At 34.9% G+C, this 24897-nt stretch overlaps 1 protein-coding gene across 2 annotated transcripts; it reads left to right on the top strand.

The window, feature by feature from the left end:
* Window positions 1–239: 239 nt before the first annotated feature.
* Window positions 240–20443, top strand: LOC121411542 (post-GPI attachment to proteins factor 2-like). Of its 2 annotated transcripts, none has more exons than XM_041604339.1 (7): window positions 240–303; window positions 12021–12246; window positions 13190–13439; window positions 14210–14322; window positions 15984–16092; window positions 17322–17452; window positions 20040–20443. In XM_041604339.1, exons 2-7 carry the CDS (start codon window positions 12091–12093, stop codon window positions 20043–20045), a joined length of 765 nt encoding a protein of 254 aa, XP_041460273.1. In that variant the 5' UTR covers window positions 240–303; window positions 12021–12090; the 3' UTR covers window positions 20046–20443. The 2 variants fall into 2 exon arrangements, with proteins under 2 accessions (XP_041460273.1, XP_041460265.1); XM_041604331.1 differs by lacking the exon at window positions 20040–20443 and adding an exon at window positions 19121–19573.
* The last annotated feature ends 4454 nt before the right edge of the window (window positions 20444–24897 follow it).

Raw genomic sequence — 24897 nt, 5'->3', positions numbered from 1 at the left:
TGTAGACTCTTCACTAGTCGCTTTTTGGCTACTTTTCCGGAAAATGCCTTCGCCAGGGTGTAAAACGGAAACGCGCGAGCGGGGAGGGGGGGGGGTTAGAGTCCTAGCTCTATGCTCGTACAAATTGTCGTTAGTCCATGCGCCTGCGCACTTCAGATTTTTAGCTCAATTTATGAATAATTCATGCGCCATCGCGATTTTTTCCATATACCGGTACGGTACGGTATACAGAAAAATATGGACTAGTAATAATGGTGCTTGAACTTCGTGACAGTGGGGGAAACTTTTCGACAGCAAATTCAGGTAATCAGAACTGTTATTATTAAAAACAAAGTGATAGTTTTTAAATGAAATTTCATGTGCTTTATTTTGATATGATTGATTTGCAATAATTTATAATGTTAACATGCTCTTTTACTAATTTACAATAGTCTCAAAATGAATTTCGATCCGTAAAACATGACAGTAAAAATACGGTATGGGACTGGCAACCGTAGACGGCAATAAATTGCGGTCGGCTCAGAAGCTCGGCCCGATGACGATGTACCGGTACCCAGTTTGGATACCCTGTGGCAAGTATGGTAGTAGTCTAGTAGACAGGAATAACCGTCGTTTCTGGGGATTTATTCAACAATTTCTGACATTTTACTATCATCCCCATTCACCGACGGTAAATTGTCTGTGTGGGCTCCCATTTGTTATATGATGGTGGGCCCCAAGCCCACTCCTAGTAGTAGTACCAATGAGGTCCAAACATTACATGTATGGACCTCATAGGCGACATCAGTGCTAAAATTGGGTTAGAGATTTATGTGGATCTAAATTTATTGTAATTTTAACAAAAGTACTAGCTAAATTTGAGGCTTTTGTTGAAATTTTGCTTTAATGAGACATTTATTTTCTAATAAGTAACAAAAAATTGAAAGAAATGAAGGGGAACTTACATTTTGACGACTTTTTCCTGATTTTCTTGGCAGTTGCCCTTCACTTCTGACTCGCGATCGGACCTGATATGCAGATCACGTAGTACGCGTTCTCGTCAGGTGATCGGTCGGTTATTCTTTTCGCCAGATGTTGATAATTATATATTTCATAACGCAGCGTTCATCGCAAATTTAGCTGAAAGAGATTGAAGTTGAACAGCGCAAGCTTTAATTTATTTCAGAAATAACGTTTGATTGCACAAGTTTCGCCTCGGACATGTAGGATCATTTGGTCCCATATTGGCGTAACTACGGGGGGGAGGGGGTGTCCCTACCACCGTCCACACCGGGCGTCCACAAGCCAGCAATTATCTTTTTTCTCTCTCTTTTTTTAACCAAAATGCTTCCCCCCAGAAAAAAAAAGAACCAGGGTTAAAGAGAAAGACAATTATGATAGAGGAACACAAAATACTTTATTTTTTCAGCTTTTACTGCATCGACTTATAATCAAATATTAAATGGGGCTTAGAACATTTTTTTAAAAAGTCAATTAATAAAAATATTCCGCTCCTCGGGATTTGAGCTTTCATGAAATATCAATCTTTTTCATGATTACCGAAAATACTTCAAATGTCCAAAAAAAAATTATCGGTGTATTAGCTGATACCTTGCGCCCGCCTTAATTATTTTAATGTTGAGATACTTTGCTTTAATTTAATAAATTCCTAAAAACATTAATTCTCAGATCATTTGTCGCAATCGAATGATTCGATTGGTAAGCTAATTGTATAATTATTATGATTCATGAATTGTTTAAAATGTGTCTCTCTATCAGTTTTGAATATTTAAAAAATGTCAGCTCGTGCTTTTTGCTCGCAATATTTTGATTAGTAAGAAATTCTTGTGTATGCGAGTTTGATACATAAATAACTAGAGAGAGAGAGGGGGGGGGGGGGGGTGTCCCTCAGCTACTTGTCCTTGCTTATTCCATATTTTTTTATTATGCTCGTGTTGTGAGTATTTCAAAGTCTTTTCTTTTTCTCACCCTTTTTATTGTCTCGGAGCTTCCCTCTATTTCTTTGCTACTATGTATAGCCCATCTTACTTGTTTCAATTTTTTTATGTTCTCATTTCATTGAAAACATAATTATTAAACTGACGTAGAAGACTTTACAACAAAATTTTGATATTGTTTTTTCTTGTTTAATTGTTTGGCTTTCTTTTTTCTTCTCCTCAGTCCTTTTTCTAATTAGTTTCCCTTTCCTTATTTTATCTTATTTAATTTCATTTCATGAGGCATCCGCCAACTTATATACAACAACAAAGGTTAGAGGCGGATATCCAGTGAGGGGGCGTGGTGGTGTGCCCCTCTAAAAAGAGGAAAATAGGAAGGAAAAAAAGCAGGAAGGAGAAAAAATAAGAAAAAAAGACGATGATGGCAATGATGATAATGATGATGAAAATTATCTTGGTGAAGATGATAGTGGTGGTGATGGTGGCGGTGATGATGATGATGATGATGATAATGATGGTGGTAGTGGTGATAAAGATGAGAATTAAGTTGGTGACGATGATATGATGATGATGACTAGATGTAATTTTGTTATTTTGTCTTTAAAATAATAATAGTGCAAAGGCGAAATCATTTAAAGTTTATTATGAAAATAGCAGAAAAAAATAATTTGAAAAATTGTACGTATGCGTATGGAAAATCCATCCCCCACCAAAAAAGAAAAAAGTGAGATTTTGTTTTGTTATTTGTGACGGCGTATATGCGAGCAGCTATGTGATATAATTATGGTAAAAAAGTAAATGAAATGCCAAGAAATACATGATAATGACTTTTATTGTACATTCAGTATATCAGTAGATAAATTCATACTCGTTCCAAAAAAGAAAAAAGTGGGTATATTATGGACCATTAAAAATGGGCAGTTGCTCTATATATTATATTACATAGAATATATAGAGCAACTGCTCGTGTGTAGCGGTAAGTTATTCACCTGATCTACATAATTCATGCGGCGCACGGCGCGTGCGCAATGTTTAATAATTATTGCTGTGAATACAATGAATGTCATCAAAAACATAATCTCACAGATCAAATAGTGCCAGCTCGACGCGCAAAATCAGAAAAAAAATGTTTCTGCCCTGATAATTTGATAACCCTAACCTAACCCAATTTCTAAGTATTTTTATCATAAACAGGATAACTATAGACAATGATTGAAATTAACTTTATATTCTTTTGCGAACAAAATGAATATGAAAGACAGCTTTTTGATAAAGAACACAGTTTTAGAGCGTTAGAGCGCGATTTATACCTACAACAGCTAACATAGGCGGATCCAGGGGGGCCGAGGGGCCCGGGCCCCCCTATTGGCGGAGCAAAAAAAGAAAAAAAAAGAAAGGAAAAAAGAAAAGGAAGGGAAAAGAGAGGAAAAAAGAAGAAAGGCAAACATAAGAGGAGGAACATGATTAAATGAAATAACATTAGGGGAAGACTTTGAAAATAATTTTTTTTTTTAATCTATTTGTTAGGATACAAAATTTTCGCTCGCGCTTCGCGCCTTATTGTCTTTTAGGGTATTTGCATATCTTGCTCAATATGGAGCTTGAAATATCAAACTTTAAAGTCATTATACAAAACATATTTCAGCTGGGAAATTGAAATTTCATTATTTTGTTTCATTTACAAATTGATTTTAAAAAAGTGCTCTGTAAAAATGTCCGTGTTATGGTCTGAACATTATCATTTTCTGCTTGCGCTGCGCGCTCGCAAAATTTGAATTTTCAGGTACCTATTATTTTCCTGTATTCCATAAAGTTCTCAAAAAGTTCCCTATTCAAGTCAGATTGTTAAAACGTATCAGCTAGCGCCGCACGCTATAGCATTTGGATTAGTCGGTTATGTATATCCCAATATTAATTCTAAATCAAACTAATTTGATGACAGTTTATCAAAAAATTCGACTCGCGATTTCTGCTCGCATTGATAGATATAATGCCTCTTATGCATAATTACAAAGTGCTTTAAATGTCCAGTTTTCAGGCCATAATATTAACACATTTCGCGCTCCCATGCTTAGAAAGAGAAATAGGAAGATGGTCATCATTTTCATATGATGACATAATGCCCTCATAGAATGTTCCGGTCCTATGTAAAAACTCAAAGTAATAAAAATAAAATACATCAGCTCTTTTTTAACTGTGATCCATCACAATTCACAATTTTCCCACAAAGTGTTTGCATTACAGAGCTTAAATTCACCCTTTGTTATATCATATATTTTTAGCTCGCGCTTTGCGCTCTCTTTATTGATTTTCATGATAAGAAAGTTACTTAGAATACCCAAATTCTAGGTCGAAATCTAAAACACACGTTAATTCAGATACGCAGATTGTTCTCTATTTAAATCATTATCCAGTTTCAGATCACAATATCAAAAAGTGTCTGCTCGCGGATAAATAACTTATCCTTTTCATGATAAAACATGAATAGTGTGTCCAGAATTTTTCCGCTCGCGCTTCGCGCTCACATCAATAAAATACTTAGAGTCATTCCAAGATTACAAAAAGTGCTTAGCATTTCATTATTCAGGTAAAAAAGGTCAAAATTTTTCAGCTCGCGCTTCGCGCTCGCAATATTTGAATGTTGAAATATGTAAATTCTTCATGGCTAAATGCAAGCAGTCCATAACAGGTACAATTTTGAGCAGTTCAAAACGTATACACAAAATTTCTGCTCACGCTCTGCGCTCGCATTATTAATGTAAGGAAGATCCCCACTTACTCATCCTTTTCATGATTTACAATACTACCGGTAATTTAATAGAGTGTCTTGTTCAGCAGGTCTAAATATCGATTTTTTTGCTTACGCTTCGTGCTCGCATGTTTAATTATATACCTATTCAGTTAAGTTACAAAACGTCTAAGAATTTCCATTCCTTAGGTAAAAATGTCAAAAAATTTCGGCTCGCGCTTCGCGCTCGCATTATTTGATTTTTTAAAATGTGTAACGTCTTCATGGCTAACTGCAAGCAAGTATCTAACAATACTTTTTCCATCACTTCATTTCTGCTCACTCTTTACGTTCGTAGTAATTATTAACTTGCATACACATCTTTTTTTTCAGGAAAACAAACATTTCCCAGAATGTTCAAAATTTTAGGAAAAAGTACATAAAATTTCCAAAAAAATTTAGCTCTCGCTTTCCGCTCGCATTATACAAATAAGGGTTATGGTATTATACATTTATGTTTCATAAGAATAAATCTAAAAAGTGACCATTTAGGACTACCCCTTCAAAGAAACAAAAAATCCCGGCAAAAATCATATTCGAGCGGCCGATCGGGGGAAATATGGCTGAAAAAATTTCCGCCCCCCCCCCCCTATTGGCGAAGGCTGGATCCGCCCCTGGCTAAATCCTGTCACTGTCGGTATACATGAAGCAGTGATTCCATCAGCTTACGGTAATAATTTTTGCAACACGAGCGCCAGTCCGAGAAATAGACAGGCATTTGCCCAAACGGACAACATGTCAACCTCTGCTCATTTCTTTTTGCACGGGCACATGAAATCTCGACGTAACCCATCACATTTCTCCCTATTTTCTCCTCCCTTTTATTTTCCATTAATTTTTCTTTCGTTCACTTTTTTTCTGTCCTCTTTTCCCATAATTTATTTTACCCATCACATTTCTCCCTATTTTCTCTTCCCTTTTATTTTCCATTAATTTTTCTTTCGTTCACTTTTTTCTGTTGCCTTTTCCCTTCTATTTTTTTTTCTCGTCTCACCGCTTTTCCTCATCCCCAGCCCTCGACGCCCGTGCAGATTCGCAAACAATATCAAGAGTAGTGGGAGGCAAGGGTGGAAATCTAAGGTAGGGGACCAGGGGCTGGAAAACAGGCAAAAAAAAACAAAAACAAACTAACAAAAAAAAACAAAAAGGAAGGTTTATCACCCCCAAAAGAAGGTCGTCTCGTCCAAAATACATGTTTTACTTCGATTTAAATGATGTAGGCCTATTTCTTTCCATCATATATAAAAGAACAAAAATAGTAGGGGGACATTTGATAATGTGCCCCTACTATTTTGGGTTAGGGGGAAGTGTCCCCCTGGGATTTGCGCCCATGTGGGTGGGGGGTGTTGCACCTCCTTTCGGAATCATTATGGAACAGTGTGAATAGTCGCTGTGATTTCGATCTCATACCTATAAAAAAAATAGAACAGAAGAACGCCTTGACCACAGGCCAAAATGCCTAACAATTTTTCCGCGGCATTAGCGACTCTCGTAAGGGGCGCTCCATTTATAAATAAAGTTGCATGTGTAGCTGTCTATGGCGACAGAATTTATAGCAGAATTGAAGCCAGAAGCGTGGGAATTTTCAAGAAAATTCAAGAAAAGAACCGGTGAGTACCGATTTAACAGTACTAATCTAATTAGTTACATGTATTGAATTATAAGAATATTCAATTTTTCGTGAAACAAAGCTTAGTTCTAAGCTAGGGCGGCCCAAATGCGCGTGAGTGGAGTCCCAGTTTCTTAACACAGGTAAGTATTGCGTTGTCGCCTAGAGTGCCCAAGCCCAAGTCTGCGCACCTTTTAAAGGGGAATCCAACCCAAATAAAATCTTGTTTTTATAAGAAAAAGAAAAATCAGACAAGTTGATAGGTGAAAGTATGAACAATATTGGAGAAATAACAAGAAAGTTATGAATTTTTAAAAATTGTAAATATTGGTAATCACTATACCTATGGAGACTTCAAATTGGCCACTTATGTGATGTCATAGTGATGTAAGGCAAGGACTACTCTTCCATGTACTTCAATACATATTATGGCTAAAATGTCATTTTCCCCAAAAGTTTTATTTCAAATTGTATTTTTCTTTCATGAGGACATTTAACAATATACTACCTGGGTTATATTTAGATTACTGTCCCAGGGGAATGGGTAATTAGGAGAAAACCACAAATCCCTGATAATAAAGTACATGGCCTATGGGAAAGTTGTCCTTGCCCCTTGTCATAATTTACTTACCCAGTTGCCAATTTGATATCTACATGGTATTAGTGATCTCAATTTTAAAGCAGCTATAACTTTCTTATTGCTTGTCCGATTTCTTTCAAACTTTCACCATTCTGTTTAATTCATTTTTCTCCTTCCCAACACAACATTCTATGGCCAAGGCTGGATTCCCCTTTAAGGTTTAAGTATGAATTTCTTCTTATTTCACGAAATCTTTCAGTTAATAATGTTCCTTATATTATTATGAGTAAGTGTACCAAATTTCTCATTAAAAAGTGAAAGAAAATGTAGGATTTTCTTGAAAAAGCCTCGGGCAGTCATTTTCAGATTGAAAAAAAAATTGGTAGGCCTACCCCATTACTGCGCACTCATTCACTTTGCACACGATTCGGGGATTTTGTTGAGAAAGACAGCATTTTGAGGCCGTTACATGAAATGCCCTGAATTCATTATTTTCCTTCATTTTGAGTCGGATTTTTTTATGAATACCTGTCTTTGTATTGCATGGTAAAGTTTGTGCTCGTTGCGTATCTTCTTTTACTAGAATCGCGCAGATACGCGGGTGCGCAGACTTGGGAGACCGCGCAGACATGGGGGAACTGACCACCAGCACTTTATTTGTCAATCCAGAGTCCAAACTTAGTTTGAGGCTAGGGGCTAGCACTCATTCAATGAACAAGGTTATAATATAACCTTGTTCTCAGTTATATCTCCATGTGTGGCAAAAGAAGGGTGGCAATGTTTGGCTTATTTTCTCTTTTTCTTTGGGGCAAATGCTTGATTTTTTTACACTGACAGTTTTCATTACACCTATTATTCATACTACTTGGCTCTTATTTCAATTTGATTCTTTAAATCATTTTTTTCTTAATTAAAAATAGAGATCAAAAAATGAAAATTTTCTTGCCATATTACTTTCCACCAATAGAGGGCGTACACAAAAATATGCCCAAAATTCAAGTTTTTGAGCGCTCTGGTGAATACAAAAATTATTCCCAAGTTACTAATGAAAAATAAATTGCAACTGTATGAAAATTAGTAATTTTGGTCACAAAAGTGATATTTTAATGATTTTTTGAAGTGTGTGCTCTGTACAACATTGGCATACCATAGTCCTACCTGTAGATTCACCACAGGCAGGGTGGTAGCAGACTAGCAGTGAACAAGTGGGGGCTAGGCTAGGCCACTCCTACTACCAATGAGGTCCAAACATTACATGTATGGACCTCATAGGCGACATCAGTACTATTTTGGGGTTAGAAAAGTTTGAGCACAGGATATTTCTATATTTATATCACAAGTACAAGTTATATATTTTTTTTTTTAATGCTTGATTTTCGAGTGTAAAAGCATTGTTAGCAACAACAAAAAATGAAAGAAAATAAAGGAAACTTACATTTTGACGACTTTTTTCCTGATTTTCTTGGCAGTTGCCCTTCACTTCTGACTCGCGATCGAAGCTGATCACGTGATACGCGTTCTCGTCAGGTGATCGGATGGTTATTCTTTTCGCCAGATGTTGATAATTATATATTTCATAACGCAGCGTTCATCGCAAATTTAGGTGAAAGAGATTAAAGTTAAACAGCGCAAGCTTTAATTTTTTTCAATAATAACGTTTAATTGCTTGCACAAGTTTCGCCTCGGACATGTAGGATCATTTGGTCCCATATTGGCGTAACTACGGGGGGGGGGGGGTGTCCCTACCACTACCGTCCACAAGCCAGCAATTATCTTTTTTCTCTCTTTTTTAACCAAAATGCTCCCCCCCAGAAAAAAGGAACCAGGGTTAAAGAGAAAGAGAATTATGATAGAGGAACACAAAATACTTTATTTTTTCAGCTTTTACTGCATCAACTTATAATCAAATATTAAATGGGGCTTAGAACATTTTTTTTTAATGTCAATTAATAAAAATATTCCTCCTTGAAATCGCGCTGGTGTTGGGATTGACCTCTGAAAATATGACGTATTTCCGGCAGTTTGTGTTGAGCTCTGGTGTTGAATGTCGTCTGCTGAACAGAGCATTACAGCTGGTGTTGACGATCTATGTGCACTTTCCCTATTTACCAACACCAACCCCCAGGGATTCGGGAAATCGTGATTTCAAGTTCGGTGTTGGTGTTGTTGATGAACTCTAGTTCACAAACAGGAGGCAAACACGATGAAAAATCCCCGTAAAATTATCCATCACAGTTAAGATGAGCGCAAATCATTAGAGTTTTACATATTTTAATGAAAAATAATATTTATGCTTTCTGATTATTGTAGTGATTTTAACCTGTGCATTCTGTACGATAAGATTTTACTGCAATTCCTTCCCGATTTCACTTTCGTCGTTGAGAATTTCATGCGTAAAGTTGAGATGATCAGCGGCCCACCGCAGAGGCGTGACGTCATAGGATATCGATAACGCGATCGGTATCGCTCCTTTGATGTTCATCAATATATATTCATTTTGATGTTCGGCAATATATATCATATATATTCATGGTAGTAAAGTCTTCACTTTTATCATCAAAATATATACATGTATATATATGTATATGATATATATTGCTGAATCATAAAAGGCCTAAACAGATACCTATTCATGAGCATAAAGGTTTAATCTTTTATTTGTAAACTGATTAAGCTTAATTTCTTTTCATGTGTTTGCATGCTGTAACTTAAGATTGGAAGAAATCATGTAACTGGTGAACACTGTCTTTACTAACATGAATATCAGTGTGTGGGACTAGAGTGAAATTTCATGGTATCTTTGGAAGAGTTTTTAAAGGTGAAGAAATAAAATATCATCATTGATTTTAACACATTTTGTCAATATCATACCAATAATTAACATACACGAAAATCAAGTTAAAAAATTATTTGTCCGGGGGTCAAGCTCAAGGTCAAAGTTAAGGTCAAAGGTCATGACCTTATAAATTGCTCCAATACATTATTCGATGCATGTTTTGGATTCCTCTCTGAATTTCCTATCAAATGGTACCAGTTTCATGAAAATTGGTCAACACGTAACAATGCAGTGGCCATTGAAACTTGAAGGTCACACCCATTTTTGTCAAAACAAGGAGAAAAGGACGGGCCGTAGCGCGAGAACCGACGGATTGGACTAATTTTTTGTCTCACCTGCGAAGCAAAGTGAGACTATAGGCGCCGCTTTTCCGACGGCGACGGCGACGGCGGCGGCGGCGGCGTCAACATCAAATCTTAACCTGAGGTTAAGTTTTTGAAATGACATCATAACTTAGAAAGTATATGGACCTAGTTAATAAAACTTGGCCATAAGGTTAATCAAGTATTACTGAACATCCTATTAGAGTTTCATGTCACATGACCAAGGTCAAAGGTCATTTAGGGTCAATGAACTTAGACCATGTTGGAGGAATCAACATCGAAATCTTAACCTGAGGTTAAGTTTTTGAAATGTCATCATAACTTAGAAAATATATGGACCTAGTTCATGAAACTTGGACATAAGGTTAATCAAGTATCAATGAACATCCTGCATGAGTTTCACGTCACATGACCAAGGTCAAAGGTCATTTAGGGTCAATGAACTTTGGACGAATTGGGGATATCTGTTGAATTCCCATCATAACTTTGAAAGTTTATGGATCTGATTCATGAAACTTGGACATAATAGTAATCAAGCATGACTGAACATTTTGTGCAAGTTTCAGGTCACATGATCAAGGTCAAAGGTCATTTAGGGTCAATGAACTTTGGCCGAATTGGGGATATCTGTTGAATTCCCATCATAACTTTGAAAGTTTATGGATCTGATTCATGAAACTTGGACATAATAGTAATCAAGCATCACTGAACATTTTGTGCAAGTTTCAGGTCTCATGATTAAGGTCAAAGGTCATTTAGGGTCAATGAACTTTGGCCGAATCGGGGGTATCTGTTGAATTACCATCATAACTTTGAAAGTTTATTGGTCTAGTTCGTTAAACTTGGACATTAGAGTAACCAAGTATCACTGAACATCCTGTGCGTGTTTCAGGTCACATGTCCAAGGTCAAAGGTCAATGAACTTTAGCCGAATTGGGTGTATCTGTTGAATTACCATCATAACTTTGAAAGTTTATGGATCTGATTCATGAAACTTGTACATAAGAGTAATCAAGTATCACTGAACATCCTGTTCCAGTTTCAGGTCACATGATCAAGGTCAAAGGTCATGTATGGTCAATGAACTTTGGCCATGTTGGGGTTTTTTGTTGAATAACCATCATATCTCTGTAAGTTTATTGGTCTAGTTCATAAAAAGAGGACATAAGAGTAACCATGTATCACTGAACATCTTGTGCGAGTTAGAGTAGTATGCAAAGTCAGCACTGCTGCTATATTGAACCGTGTGATGCAGGTGAGACGGCCAGAGGCATTCCACTTGTTTTGTTTTGTGCTTGGGCCATGGTGAATTTTATGTATACCAAATTACAACGAATTCTGAGACGGTCGGGTGCAAAATTGCACATTCATTGGGTGAATTGGCATGGAATGACCCTCTTATGACAAGTGTTATTCCGTTATACTGTTACACTACGCTCCACCTACCTGAACTTCGAGACCATGAACTTGATCTGGTATTCTGAGTCACAAAGGTGGGATTTTATGGGGGGAAAATATAAAATTCATGCAACATCATGATCTTTGAAGATAAATTCCAGTTTTGGTAACAATCTCAAAATGACTTTTTACAGAATCTAATATAATGACCACCCAAGTGTCTGTATGTATGAATAAAAAATATGTGCCAAAGGATTCTGGGAGAAATTGTGTAATTGCTGAGAAATAAGCAAAATAAGCGCGGATTCGGTCATTTCCGTCGGGTCTTTTTTCCATCATTAATGATACACTGTCCCATGTGTGCCTATCTATGTTATTGATCTTCAATGTGAACGTTTTCAGCGAAGATTTCAAGATTTCACAAAGTTCAGTTTATGTAACTGTACCAGATCTAAAAAAAGTAGTATTGTAATTAATCATCATCAGTCATCACCACTAACAGCATTATTATAATTATTGTTATTATTTGCTATATTTTTCATGTTTTAGAATCCCACATTTATTGATGAGCCTGATTAACATCACCCTCTGAATTTGAGTGTAGCTGGCAACACTCATCATGGATACAGACAGGCGGTATTCCAGCAATGGGTTACTCTTATCAGTGCGGACAGTAGGTCGTGTCACAGCTGGGATAATGTGTGTGGGATTTTTACTAAGTGTTGCCTGTGCTATCATCTTCAACTTTGAAATCACAACAAGGACACATTGTGGGGTAAGTAGAATGATAGAGTATTCAGAAAGTATTCTATCCCAATAGTGTGCTCAAATCAATTGTGATATTCCGGTTGGAGGAATGTTGAGAGCTTTTAAATTTGTTTCTCAATATGTCAAAAGAGTACAGATAATGTCCACTGCAAAGGATTCTCATGAAATTCTGAATAATAGGCAAAATGTATTTATTGCCTAAAGAGCTGAGGGATACAAATTGAAAATGTGATTCTTTAGGTGGAATGGATGATGATATAAAATCAAATTCCTGTATGTTGAATATCGGCCTGGCAACTTAGTGATTTAAAGTAACGAACATATGTTTCTTGGGAACTTCGTAATGATCATTTGTCCTGTTAGTGTTAGTAATAAAGAAACTACAATCCTTAAAATCAAATTTGCAAACATCATTTTTTGCTATACCTGGTAACCTCTGGCACATTTCTTGTTAAGAACAACTTTTGCATAAAATTTCAATATGTTAGTAAATAGGCCTGTCATGCACCTGTTTGTGTCAAAGGATTCCATTTTTTGTCCAATAAGCTTTTTTGAACAGTCCATGATGAATAGTATACAATTAATTAATGTTTACGTGTGATGCGTGCAATGGACGAAATACTTTAGGAGGTGAAAGATAGATCATTCATTTCATCTTTCACCTCATGAAGTATAGGCCTATTAATTCCATGGCACGAATGAAAGAAACATTCATTATTTTAATTATATGACACCTAAAAATAGATCATTGTCATTTGACATTTACGAATTTGAACAAAAGTGCATTGTTGCATAGATTCAACATGCACACTTCGGAGAGCTGGTGGTCTTGGTGTAAAATGGGCTGAAAGAATCATATGACGAGAATCTACATGTATCTAGGTGTTATATATATTTCAATCACTCAAAAAATATTTTAACAAGAAGAAATAATGTTTATGTTCACCCAGGTCTCCAACTATCTACCCTCCATCAGCGCTGCCATTGCCGAGCCACCATCTTGTTATTTGTGGAGATTAGCGGTTACACTCTGCTCTGCTCAACGTGTGTTTTTCACTTTAGTCCATTACAACATGTACTCATCTATCTTGGTCAATAAGGCCCAGTATCAATGGCTGTGCAAGCTTTGTTTCTTCTTGGAGCTGACAGAGAATCTGGGTCTTATTGGGTTGACATGTGTCTCCTCTGTTGAGAATCATAGTAAGTAACTGGAGGTCACTGTGCCAAGGTCAAACTTCATTTGGGTCAATATGCTATGATTTTTTTTGTTCCATGTTCTGGCAATAATTGCTCCACTCTAAATTCCACACAGAAATTGATTGACCAATTTCCACCCCGGTTTTAACACTATATCCTACCCTAAACCTAACATATATCAAATTGCAACCCTAACCTTACATCCTAGACGAAATTAGGCCCGGAGCAATTGTCGTGTCACCCTTTTTTAAAATCAGAATTAGAAATGTATGTAATCAAATTCAATGAAACTTGCATGGTAGTTTTCAAATATTACAAATCTCATGACATGAATAACATGGGACAGAGTTAAGGTTGAAGATAATTTGAGGTGATTAAACATACATGTGCAAGTAATGGCACAGTCATATTTACCCCATGGCTGCTGTACGGCGAGTGGAAAACAGCCATCTAAACTTTTTTTGTACCAGCTCCATATAGGTGGCTTGAATGAAAATGAATAAAATGGCTGGTTCAGCTGCTGCAGGGGAAATGTGACTGTGCCATAACACTTCCAGGGGCATACCACCCTGGGTGTCCGGCATACCACAAATGATAAATGGTGATATGCTTTAAACTTGTTAATTTTAATAGTGGATTCACCAACATCACTCTGAAATACCGGTGTATTTTTTTTTTTCTCATTTTATGTGATTGTTTTACATGATTCATAAATTGTTTGGAATAATTGTAATATATACTGTATGTCTTTCTTTTTACTTTTCATTTTATAGAGGCCCATGAGTATTTCTTCATAGTGTTTCAGACTTGTGCTTTGTTGTATATGATGATCCTGTGTATGATTCATAGACTGGCTATCACTCAAGGACCTGTACCAACCAGTCAGGTATGTAAAACAATTCTTTTTCTTCTGGAGTAAGTGCTGCACTTCAAGAAGATGAAGGTAAATGCCTAAATGCATTTGTAAGCCAATTCATTTATAAGAATTCTCCTCTGGTATTAGCTATTGGCAGAAAGATGAAATGAATTATGACTGTTTGTATACCATAGACCTATAAAGAGATGGACGATTGCCTTCCTTTGATGCAATGATGGTCACCTTCACCTGATTATGTGCATCTTAATGACAACATAAAGGTGTTTGACAATAACCAAGGTGTATCTGATCATTTACAATGAACAGTTCTTGACTTTTGTTGGCTGATATCCTGTTTCAGAATATGTCTTAAAATCAATATACTTCAGCTCTGGAGCAGCAAAATTGAGAAGCAGAGGATTTTTGCGATATACAATGTGTATCATTTGAAACGCAAACTTCTGCATACACACAACGACCTTAATAACACTGAGAAACACATCTAACAAATCTGTGCATTCTATGTGCCATGTATCTCAGGAATGTTAGGAGGAAACTTGGAAAATATCGGATTATAAATGATGAAAAATAAATCGCAAAGGATCACACAAAAACACTCAGATTGAACAACCCATCCCATTTAGCTGTAGCAGAACATGCCCTTAATTATACAGGCTACGATATTGGATGAAATGATGCCAACTTTGAAAGTGACTTCTCAAAAGAAAGGTGAAAGAATCACTGTGGATCAAAAGGATTAACCCAGTACTTAATAGAGACTCTGTTTATATACAATGTCACCCATCTTTGTTCCAGTGATTAACAGACACAGAATCTCAGACCTCAGGCAGGAGTTGATGAAAGCTTGTGAAAAATATTATGGTTGGTAGAAGCTTAAAGTTTAGATATTATTTTATTTGATCGTCCCAAACCGATGAAAGTTTTTTTTTATCAATCACATCACAGGCTCTGTCTTGATATATGCATACATTTTCCCAAATAAAACACATGAAACTAAGATGACTAATTGTAAACCAGAACTGCAGATTGATATTCCAGGATTTAAGTGATGATTATTATTATCTTCTGCTTATAATCAATTTCTTATGAGGGGCTACTTCTTTCAACCCATGTCCTTATTGATGGTGACCATCATAGAATCAAAGTAGACAAATATGAAGAGAATGTTCAGATGTCAATGAGAGTCACAGGATAGTGAATTCATCACTAACCGATGAATGTCCATTTCTTTGTAGGTCCATGATATGATGGAGAAAGCTGCAAATGTATCCTGAATATCTTTACAGTACTGTCATGCATTTACATAAAACAAGCAAATTTTATCAAATCCTTTATTTGATTGTGACAACAAGGGTTTTGCCTGTCTATTATGTATGTACTGTATATGCTTTCTTTTGAGAGCATATTTTGAATCTGCCAGTTGATAGATTTTAAAAAACTTTATATGAAGGTAGAACAATAAAGCAACATTATCTAGTGTCCAGATGATTTCTTATATTGTCAAATCTGTTTGGTATCTAGTTTTAAGATTTTTGCAATCTTTCACTTGCTAAATATTAAAAACAGTACATTAATTTTTAGGATGAATGAAGAAGCATTTTGTTTGTTGGTTTATTTTATCTGTACAGTATCATGTTGTCTTTAAATGTTTGTTATTTCTCTTTCTTCAGGAGTATAAGACTTTCATGAGGAAATTCACTCTGTTCATCACAAATCTTGTTGCCTTTATATCAGCCTTGTATTTTTTCTACCGTCATAACCGTTACTGTGAGCCTGGTGGTGAGTATTCACTCTGGCAGAGGGTCCATAGGTTTATTATTGTGAACTTAAAAGCTTTTGAAGCAGAGCTCTAAGAGATAATAAATACATGAGCAGAAAAAACAATTTATTCTAAAATACTGGGCCCTTTTTATTAAAAGTGAATGTCATTTGTGTTGCAAAGGTCAAAATCATGCATTCCCCATGCAATTCGGCAACATTTGAACTTTTTAACAAACTTTCTATCTATTCATATTTGTTCAAGATTGACCTTTCAAAAACTCAGCTTTGAAATAGATAAACTGGTGTTGAAAATTTTAAGAAGCTGAATGAATAAAGCCAAAGCACAAAACCAATTTTCATTTTGAATGGGTTAAAGTTGATTTTTTAAAGAAGCAGAAATGTGACAGGAAGAGATCAGTGGAAGTACCTACTGGGACTAGACAGTGAAGGATATAGAATAGAATAGAAATTTAGAATAGAATAGAACAGTAATAGTTTATTGGCAATACATGATTGGCAGCCAGTGGCTGAAATATAAATGTTTACTAAGTATAAGAACATACAAAGATATACAAATTGTAGATAAATAAAAAAAAATGCATTCAATATATAAATTACACAGAAAGAAAGATTACTCAAAGATATTTATTATGATAGATTACATTACAAAATAAAATCATTATAACGGATCTTAAGGAGTTCTGAGTGTAAGTGAAAATATAAATCGCATTAAATCAAATATTGCATAAATAGACATGAAGAACGCATAATGAAATCAACTGGTGAAACAAAATTCAGGAGGTCAACAAAAATCTAATTATAGATCAAGTATTAGATGATTCATTTATGATCAATGAGTACGGCTATTTGATGTTGCATTGTATCAAATAAATAAAAAGAAATCAATGTAATGGTAAATACAAAGGAAATACGTAAATAAGGAAATCCTCTGGTGAAATGGCCATTGAATTCCATGCTGCATTACAATTGTGGTACAAGACTTTACAAATTTTAAAAAGCAGAAAAGTGAAAAGTATGCACGTACAGTAAATCAAGGGCTCGTACTCCACGAAACCAAGAGTCAGTTATTTTCCCTGGCTATTGTCATTAGCTACTGAAATCCTTGCATCTGGTTGGCTCAGAGCAACTTAGTCGGTGAAAATCACATTTTGTTTTGTGAAACTGTCCCCTATTTGAATTTTACCAGAAGCTTACAATTTTTATATAATATGTGTTTTCCTCCACAGTGTATACCATCTTTGCCTTCTTGGAGTATGTAGTTGTGATGAGTAACATTCTCTTTCATTTTATGGTGACAAATAACTTCAAAGAGAGAGAGATGAAGGTGGGCTCTCGTGCTGGGAGTAGACTAAAAATGGTAAGTTCAATAAGTGATGATTTCTTTCATGAGCTTAGCTGCTAAAGTGCGATTCTGTGTCAAGTTGAGCTATTTGCAATATTTCATCTAAAAAAAGCTTTAAGGAAAAGCGTACTAAACCCTTTAACTTGCTCACAGCTTCTTTTGATTGAGACATTTTTCTATTAATGTTGGTTAAAAATTTTCAGCTTTACAAGCAACTTATGTTGACTGAGAGAGATAGTGCGCACCTTTGTACTAATTTGGTGACTTTCCCTTAATACTGGCTTGTATAATTATCTTCTGATTGTCAGCCAGAGCAATAGGTTTTTCTCTTACTTCCTTTTATTTCTATTTCATTTTCGTTTACTTCCGCCTTTCTGGTCATTCTTGTATTTTACTCTGATGAGAGCAAATAAAATAAGATGCATATATTTACTCATAGTTATTATAGTTCGTAGTACAGAACATCTTTCCAAATTCTCATGCTTGAAAAACCAAATCTAGTTATGAATCCACCCATTGATCATACATGTACATATATTTCCGAATGCCAAATGAATGAAATGATATTAGAAGTCCTTGAATGTGATATCTGGAAATGCTGTTTAAGTACGTGTATGAGGCTGAACTCTTCTACAGCAAGTGGCTTTAGTGTTATATTTTCCATGAAATTTTCCGGTCCTTTATGGTATTTATTATTTGAGACTTGTTGAGGAGTGTGAATTACCTCCATTAGATTCCAGTTACAATCATGCCTTGATAGTCTGGCTTATGTTAACATCTTTTAAGTATTAACCCTATCTAGGCCGGGGTATTTTGGGAGTTCATATGGCCGGGGGGGTCCTCCCAGGCCCCCCCCTAAGATCTCGGTCGTCGACCGCGCGATCGCGCCGAAAATTGGGACATAATCTACAAGATTGTATAGTAATTTATTTCATGCGAATCGCTATTAAGTGATTATGCTAATTTATGCGTAATTAGTATGCGAAATCATACTTTTTCCTCTAACTCCCTAAATAAAGCTCCAAATGTACAAATTTTTGGTATAGAAACTCTTTGTGGTGTCCTTAGCAAGTGTACATGAAAAAAATTGTGATATCAAATCATTTTCTTATGTATTATATTGTTTTTCGCAATTTCTTATGTATTTCTTTGTTTTTTGACCTTTCATTTTTCATTGTTTTTTCAATGAAATTTGTTGGGGACTCTTCTGTGATCATAAAAAGCATAAAATGAATACATTTAGACTAGCAAAACTAAAAATAATCATGCATTTATGAATTTTGGTTGAAAACACAATTTGCATTGACTTTGTACACGAAATCACGTTTTTGAGCCATTTTCGGTCTGACATGCACTTACTCAATGTTGCGTAATTTCGGAACCACGTACCCGGGTGACGCAAAATTGGTCTCAAAAGGTCAGCGAGCGGCGCGGTCAAAAAATTTCGCGCGGCGAAAATATTGCGCGATTCGTTGAGGGGGGGGCCCTAGATAGGGTTAATTTATGTTTCTTTTGTGATAATTTATGTTTCTTTTGTGATCTTACAAAGAATTTGAGATGATTTATTATCAGACCACCCCCCCTAAAAAAATGTTACCTCTAAAACCTGACATTTTAATGATGATGATGTGCTACAAAAATGTATGGTTATCATGTTTGCTTTCTTTCCCTCTCCTCCTTTAGTATTTCAATATAGCATGCAAATATTTGCAACTGGCAATCAAGTGGATAAATTTGGATGAAGCTCTGATCATGTGGGATTCCTTCAGTAGCAAGTTGTAAATGGAATTGTCTTCTGCTATTTATTTCACGTGTATTCATTCCTTTAATAATTGGGAGCCTATTGGTTTTACTAGTAGTGTGATTCTTATTGATGTCAAAGCACATGTCACTTGGTGGTAACTAACCTTGAAACTGCTTAAAAATAGTGTCAAATTATGTTTGAAACTGCAAGATTATATAATCATGATTACCAGAGACTTTCGTCTATCTGTATTAAACTGCCACTTTTGTAACTGCAAATTTTGACATCCACTTGGAAAATATTCCCTGGCTCAACGGAGGTGAAATGATAGCAAGTCCTAAATGTGAAGATGCAGCATATATTCATCTCTCACTTTTTATTCATCTTGCTTTGGGGAAAAAAACGCAGAATCTTGGGATTTCTTTTTGCTTTGTTAAGGTATTGGCATGCTAAATTAGAAAGTAACGAATCAGGGAGATTATAATTTGACTTGATGATTTAGGGTGTAGGTTCTGTAATGTGCTAAGGGTTTGTAGTACTGTGACGATTATTGAATTTGTCTGATTGTTGCTTGATGTGATTTTATGAAATGTTTGCAATATTTGGTGTGGTTTGAAGCACTTTTCGAGTATATTCAGGGTTTACTGTATGTACAGTATTTCCTTGTTTTGTTATTATGCTGTTTTGTTTTGTTGACGAAAAATACTTATGGTTGTTATTTGTTTTGATCTTCGTTATTCTCATTTCATTCACCTTTTCTTCATATTTTTTTTTTCTTTCTTCCATGCTTTATTCTTTCTCCTTTATTTAGTATCATATTCTTTATCTTTTTTTTGTGCTTTAAATTTGTATTTACAGAAATAAGACTGCACAATAAGATATACAGGATGAGCACTAGAGTGTAGATGTATGCTCACAATAAATATGCAAGACTTTCTGTCAATGGGTCTTTTCACTGAGGTATAATGTAACACCGGTGCTTTATCATGATGGCGATTTTCAGTGTTTTTTCAGTATTCCTTTTTTAAAAAGCTATGTTATATTATTGCACAGTGTTTTGCTTACTTCAACCCAGAACTTCAAATAACTGTCACCTACGTATCAAATACTTCCTTGCTCTTATGATTAGTTGAATTTGGCTTGGAGGTTTCTTTTTAAAACAAAGAAACTTTCCTTCATGTGATAATGGTTGTCATGAATCGTGTTCTACACTTTTCATTTTAAGTACTTAGCTATATTATTATTCTTTGCTGTTAGCTGATAGGATGATGTGAGGAGTTAAGGTAAGTGTGGTGATAGGAGTTTATGACTAAGATAGTAGGCGCGTGAGCAAGCAATATTAAAATAAAATCTGTAGCGGAAATTTCATCTCCTTGCAGTTGCCAATAGCGATGTAGGAAGTGGTAGGAATTTCTGGTCAGATTTGTTGCATCTTCATTGGATTTTACCTGTAGAATAGTCATAGATATTATGGACTATCTCATCCTCCATTTTCGACGCAAATATTGCATGCATGTAAAGGTGAAGTTCACTGTGGCATGAAGTTTTAATACAATAAGAAAATTTAAAAAAGTTTAAATTACAAAAAAAAAATCTGATGAGAGTTCCCAAATAATCCCAGTACAGCAAGGACAAAATATGATTATTTGATTTATTTCAAATGCTATGTACATTGTACATATATACTTCTCTTTGCAAATGATATTAAGTTGAAGTTAAAGAAATATGAAATTGATGAATAAGTACATAAAATGAGTAACGATATCAGATGTATATATTAATGAATTTGTCAGTTTTAGAAAGCATCACATGGGTTGATATGCTACAAAATCCTAACTAGAAAATTTTAGAACTTATATGGTAGTCACTACTTTGTCTATTTCCCCCCTAAGTTTGAAAGAAGATCTTTTTTGTTCAATTTGACCTTCTTTAATGCAAAAATAAAATCATACTGTTATCACTGGAAGGAAAATTTTACATTATTGAAGGACGTTCCTTAGTTATTTTTGTGCTCATCCCTGTCAGAGCATATTTTATGCCATATGTGCTGACGTCACAACAAGGAAACCGTTGGGTGATCAGCTACCCTAACAGCAAATCTTGATTTGTTATATCAAACATATATTACCTAAAGATCATATGTAAACCAAATTTTCGAATGCCTCTACCTCTTCAGAATACTTTCCTATGGAGTGCTGCGAAGTATGACGAATATGACCTTGAGTTTGATTAAATGGGATAGTGGTATAGAATTTTCCTGTATAGATATAAGCCTTGGCTTTTGACACATTTTTTTGTGTTTTTAAAAGCACATTTGCTCCAACAAAATCACCGATAGTTTGAAACAGCACATGAACCCCCAATTTTTAATGTTCACACCTCTTTAGTATACCTTTCTCTACAACCATGCAAATTTGGGGAAAATGACATGGATTTTTAATAAAGCGCAGCATTTATTATACTTTTCATTATTTGTCATGTAAAGTTTGATGTCGTCCTTCACACCTTATTTCCAAACTTAAAGGTGAAGATACTCGTTAAAGAGCTATAGAATAGCAATATAAGTGGATAATGTAAAATTTGGTGAAATTTTGATGGATCGTGACAGAGTTAGAGGTATAAACTCAACATTGTGATCTCGTGTTGGGTTTAAAAATGTAAAATTATTTTTATTGTGTATTTCACTAGACCTTTCAAATGGGTGAACTTCAAAGCTTGATAGCAAAAAAATCAAGCACATGAACCCATGTTAATCTTTGCACATTGGGAATATTTAGCTGCTAAAGTAAGTCTGTGCAAAGTTTGGTGAAAACGACATGGATTTCATTTTAACTGTGGAATGTCCTTTATTGATTGTTGAGGCATCTCTATTTTTTAATTTCATTTACAAATAACCTGCATTGTACTAACATTCATGTTCAGGTAACTAATCCAAATCCTCAAAATTGTAAATTTGTAAGTATGTTAAAAGAAATTTGTACCCAATGTTGTTTAATGTTAGTTTACATCTCAAGTATTCTCCTAAGCTTTATTTCTTGAGTAAGAAATACTTAAAAACTTCAAATTAAATGGCTTTGATTTTAATTACTTTAATAAGTCATTTAATGTAATTGTAGATATTACCTTTACTCATGCAATCTGACTATTTATTTAAGATGTTGAGAAGATAAATTATATCAAATCTATACAATAGTTGTCTAATTATATTTTTATTTTTCCATGATTGTATTATTTCTTATATATTGTATATAATGGGAGGTTGGTTTCAAGTGCCATACATACAGTATTTATGTGTAATACATGTATGAAATATATGTACAGGTGTATTTATGTTTTATTCATGCTAGTGTGAACAGAATGAGTTTGATTTTTTTTTTCATTATGAAAAAAAAAACCTTTGTTGGTACTGATTTTTTTTAATCACAATGAAATCATATTTGTACTATTTTATAGGCATATCATCTGTGTACTATTTGGAAGGGTATCATATTTGTTTATTTTAGAGGTGTATGTATATAATTGCTCAAATGGAAAATGAACTTTGCTATCAACAAGATAGAGTTGATATGTAATAATCTTGAAATTAATTTTTGTACCAGGATATTAAAGGGGAATCCAGCCTTGGCCATAGATTGTTGTGTTGGGAAGGAGAATAATGAATTAAACAGAATGGTGAAAGTTTGAAAGAAATCAGACAAGCAATAAGAAAGTTATAGCTGCTTTAAAATTTAGATCACTAGTACCATGTAGATTTCAAATTGGCAACTGGGTGAGTAAATTATGACAAGAGGCAAGGACAACTCTCCCATAGGCCATGTACTTTATTATCAGGGATTTGTGGTTTTCTCCTAGAAGTACCCATTCCCCAGGGGCAGTAATCTAATTATAACTCAGATAGTAGTTGTTTAATGTCCTCATGAAAGAAAAATATCATTTGAAATAAAACTTTTGGGGAAAATGACATTTTAGCCAGAATATGTATTGGAGTACATAGGAGAGTAGTCCTTGCCTTACATCACTATGACATCACATAAGCGGCCAATTTGAAGTCTCCATGGGTATAGTGATTACCAATATTTACAACTTTTAAAAATTCATAACTTTCTTGTTATTTGTCCAATATATTTCAAACTTTCACCTATCAACTTGTCTGATTCAAGTTTTTATTTGGGTGGGATTCCCCTTTAACCATAAAAGGACTGGGCTATTGAGGAAGGGAGGGGGGGCATGATGGCTCCCCTCCTTTCTGATCTCGGCCGCCATTTGCACGATTGCTCTGAAATTTGGCACGCACATTCTTTACCACTTAAACTGCAATCTAATATAAAAAAGAATTTTGAAAACAATTATGTATGCAAATTTATTTTTGAAAAAACATTATTTGCATATTTAACACCCATTTTCACTTCAAATTTTCTTTTTTTCCAGATGTCATATTTGTAATCTAATGTAAAGGTTTCCACAAAGAAAAATTTCTTTGTTTTTAGAATTTTTTGTGTTTCTTTGTTTTTACATCTTTTGTTTTTCTATGGAAATTATAACAGACCATTTAACATCAAGATTAAACATTAAATGAATTCAGCAGATCAATTAGAACAAAAAATATTCACCATTTTATGAATTTCATCTCCCATAGACTTTGTACACAAAGTATAAAAATGAGCCATTTTCGGCATGACATTGTCTCGTAAAAATATATGTAGTGTTGCGATGCTATGCCCGTATGTCACAAGTTTGGTCTCAAAATTTGCGTGAGGCTTCAAAGAAATGTCATAAAATTTTGCGGCACCATCTTGTATTTAGAAAACATCATGCAAAGCGTCAAGGGGGGAGGGGCATCATGGCCCCCAGTCTTTTTAGGATTATTTGAGACATTTGTGACTTTGTATAAGATTTTTAAAATTAATTAAGTTTGACATAAGTACTTTATGAATAGAAAATAAAAGTTATACAAATAGCGAATGGGCATGAGTGCGATGGTGCGAGATTTCGCTTGAGGTGAAAGAAAGATGCTCTATTCAACGAGGTGTTAGCCGAGTTGAATAGAGCGTTTCTTTCACCGAATGCGAAATCTCACACCATTGCACGAATAAGAATATTCGCTATTTGTGTTGTACAACGCCTCGGAATCTAGCGAAAATATGAAAGAAAAAAAAGAGTTTTTCCCTCCAGTAATTTATGAAAAGGGAGCAAAAATATTGAAAGCGAAAAGCAAAATCCCACAAGCACCAAGCCTAGGGTTACCATTTTTGCATTTGTTGTTCATTTCAGCTTCCTTTTTGCTTTGTTTAATTAAGTCTTCCATTTATTAATGTGTTCACCCTTGATAAATGCAAGACAAAAATTTAGAGCATGTTTATTCAGCATTATTTACAAATTAGGTGTTTTCAAGCAGCTGTCACTTATTTAATTTATTTCATTTCATTTTTGTCATCAGTTGTAAATCAGATTTATTTTTATAATTGCTATTGCACTTCAGGGTCTTTGCTATACTGTATATTATATATATCACATTCCAGTTCATTAATGCATTTGTATTTAGTAGCCTTGCCTAAGTTTCTGAAGATAAGTGCCATAATTACATGTACCTTAGTACTTTATAAATGTGGATGTATTGAACATTCAAGACTTGTATATCATGTTGTTGGTATCATGTTGGTATCATGTCACCATGTTGTATCTCTTGGTGTCATGTTGTTTCTCTATGTCCATAAGA

The sequence above is a fragment of the Lytechinus variegatus genome, chromosome 1, assembly GCF_018143015.1.
Source record: "Lytechinus variegatus isolate NC3 chromosome 1, Lvar_3.0, whole genome shotgun sequence".
Lineage (NCBI taxonomy): Eukaryota > Metazoa > Echinodermata > Echinoidea > Temnopleuroida > Toxopneustidae > Lytechinus > Lytechinus variegatus.
The sequence above is the reverse complement of the archived record's forward strand: the minus strand, read 5'-3'. Positions and strand labels throughout refer to the sequence as shown.

Coding starts and splice junctions, on each gene's coding strand:
- LOC121411542 (XM_041604331.1), top strand. CDS start 12,091: ATGGATACAGACAGGCGGTATTCCAGCAATGGGTTACTCTTATCAGTG. Junction 14,323..15,983: donor GACCTGTACCAACCAGTCAG/GTATGTAAAACA, acceptor CTCTTTCTTCAG/GAGTATAAGACTTTCATGAG. Junction 16,093..17,321: donor CCGTTACTGTGAGCCTGGTG/GTGAGTATTCAC, acceptor TTTCCTCCACAG/TGTATACCATCTTTGCCTTC.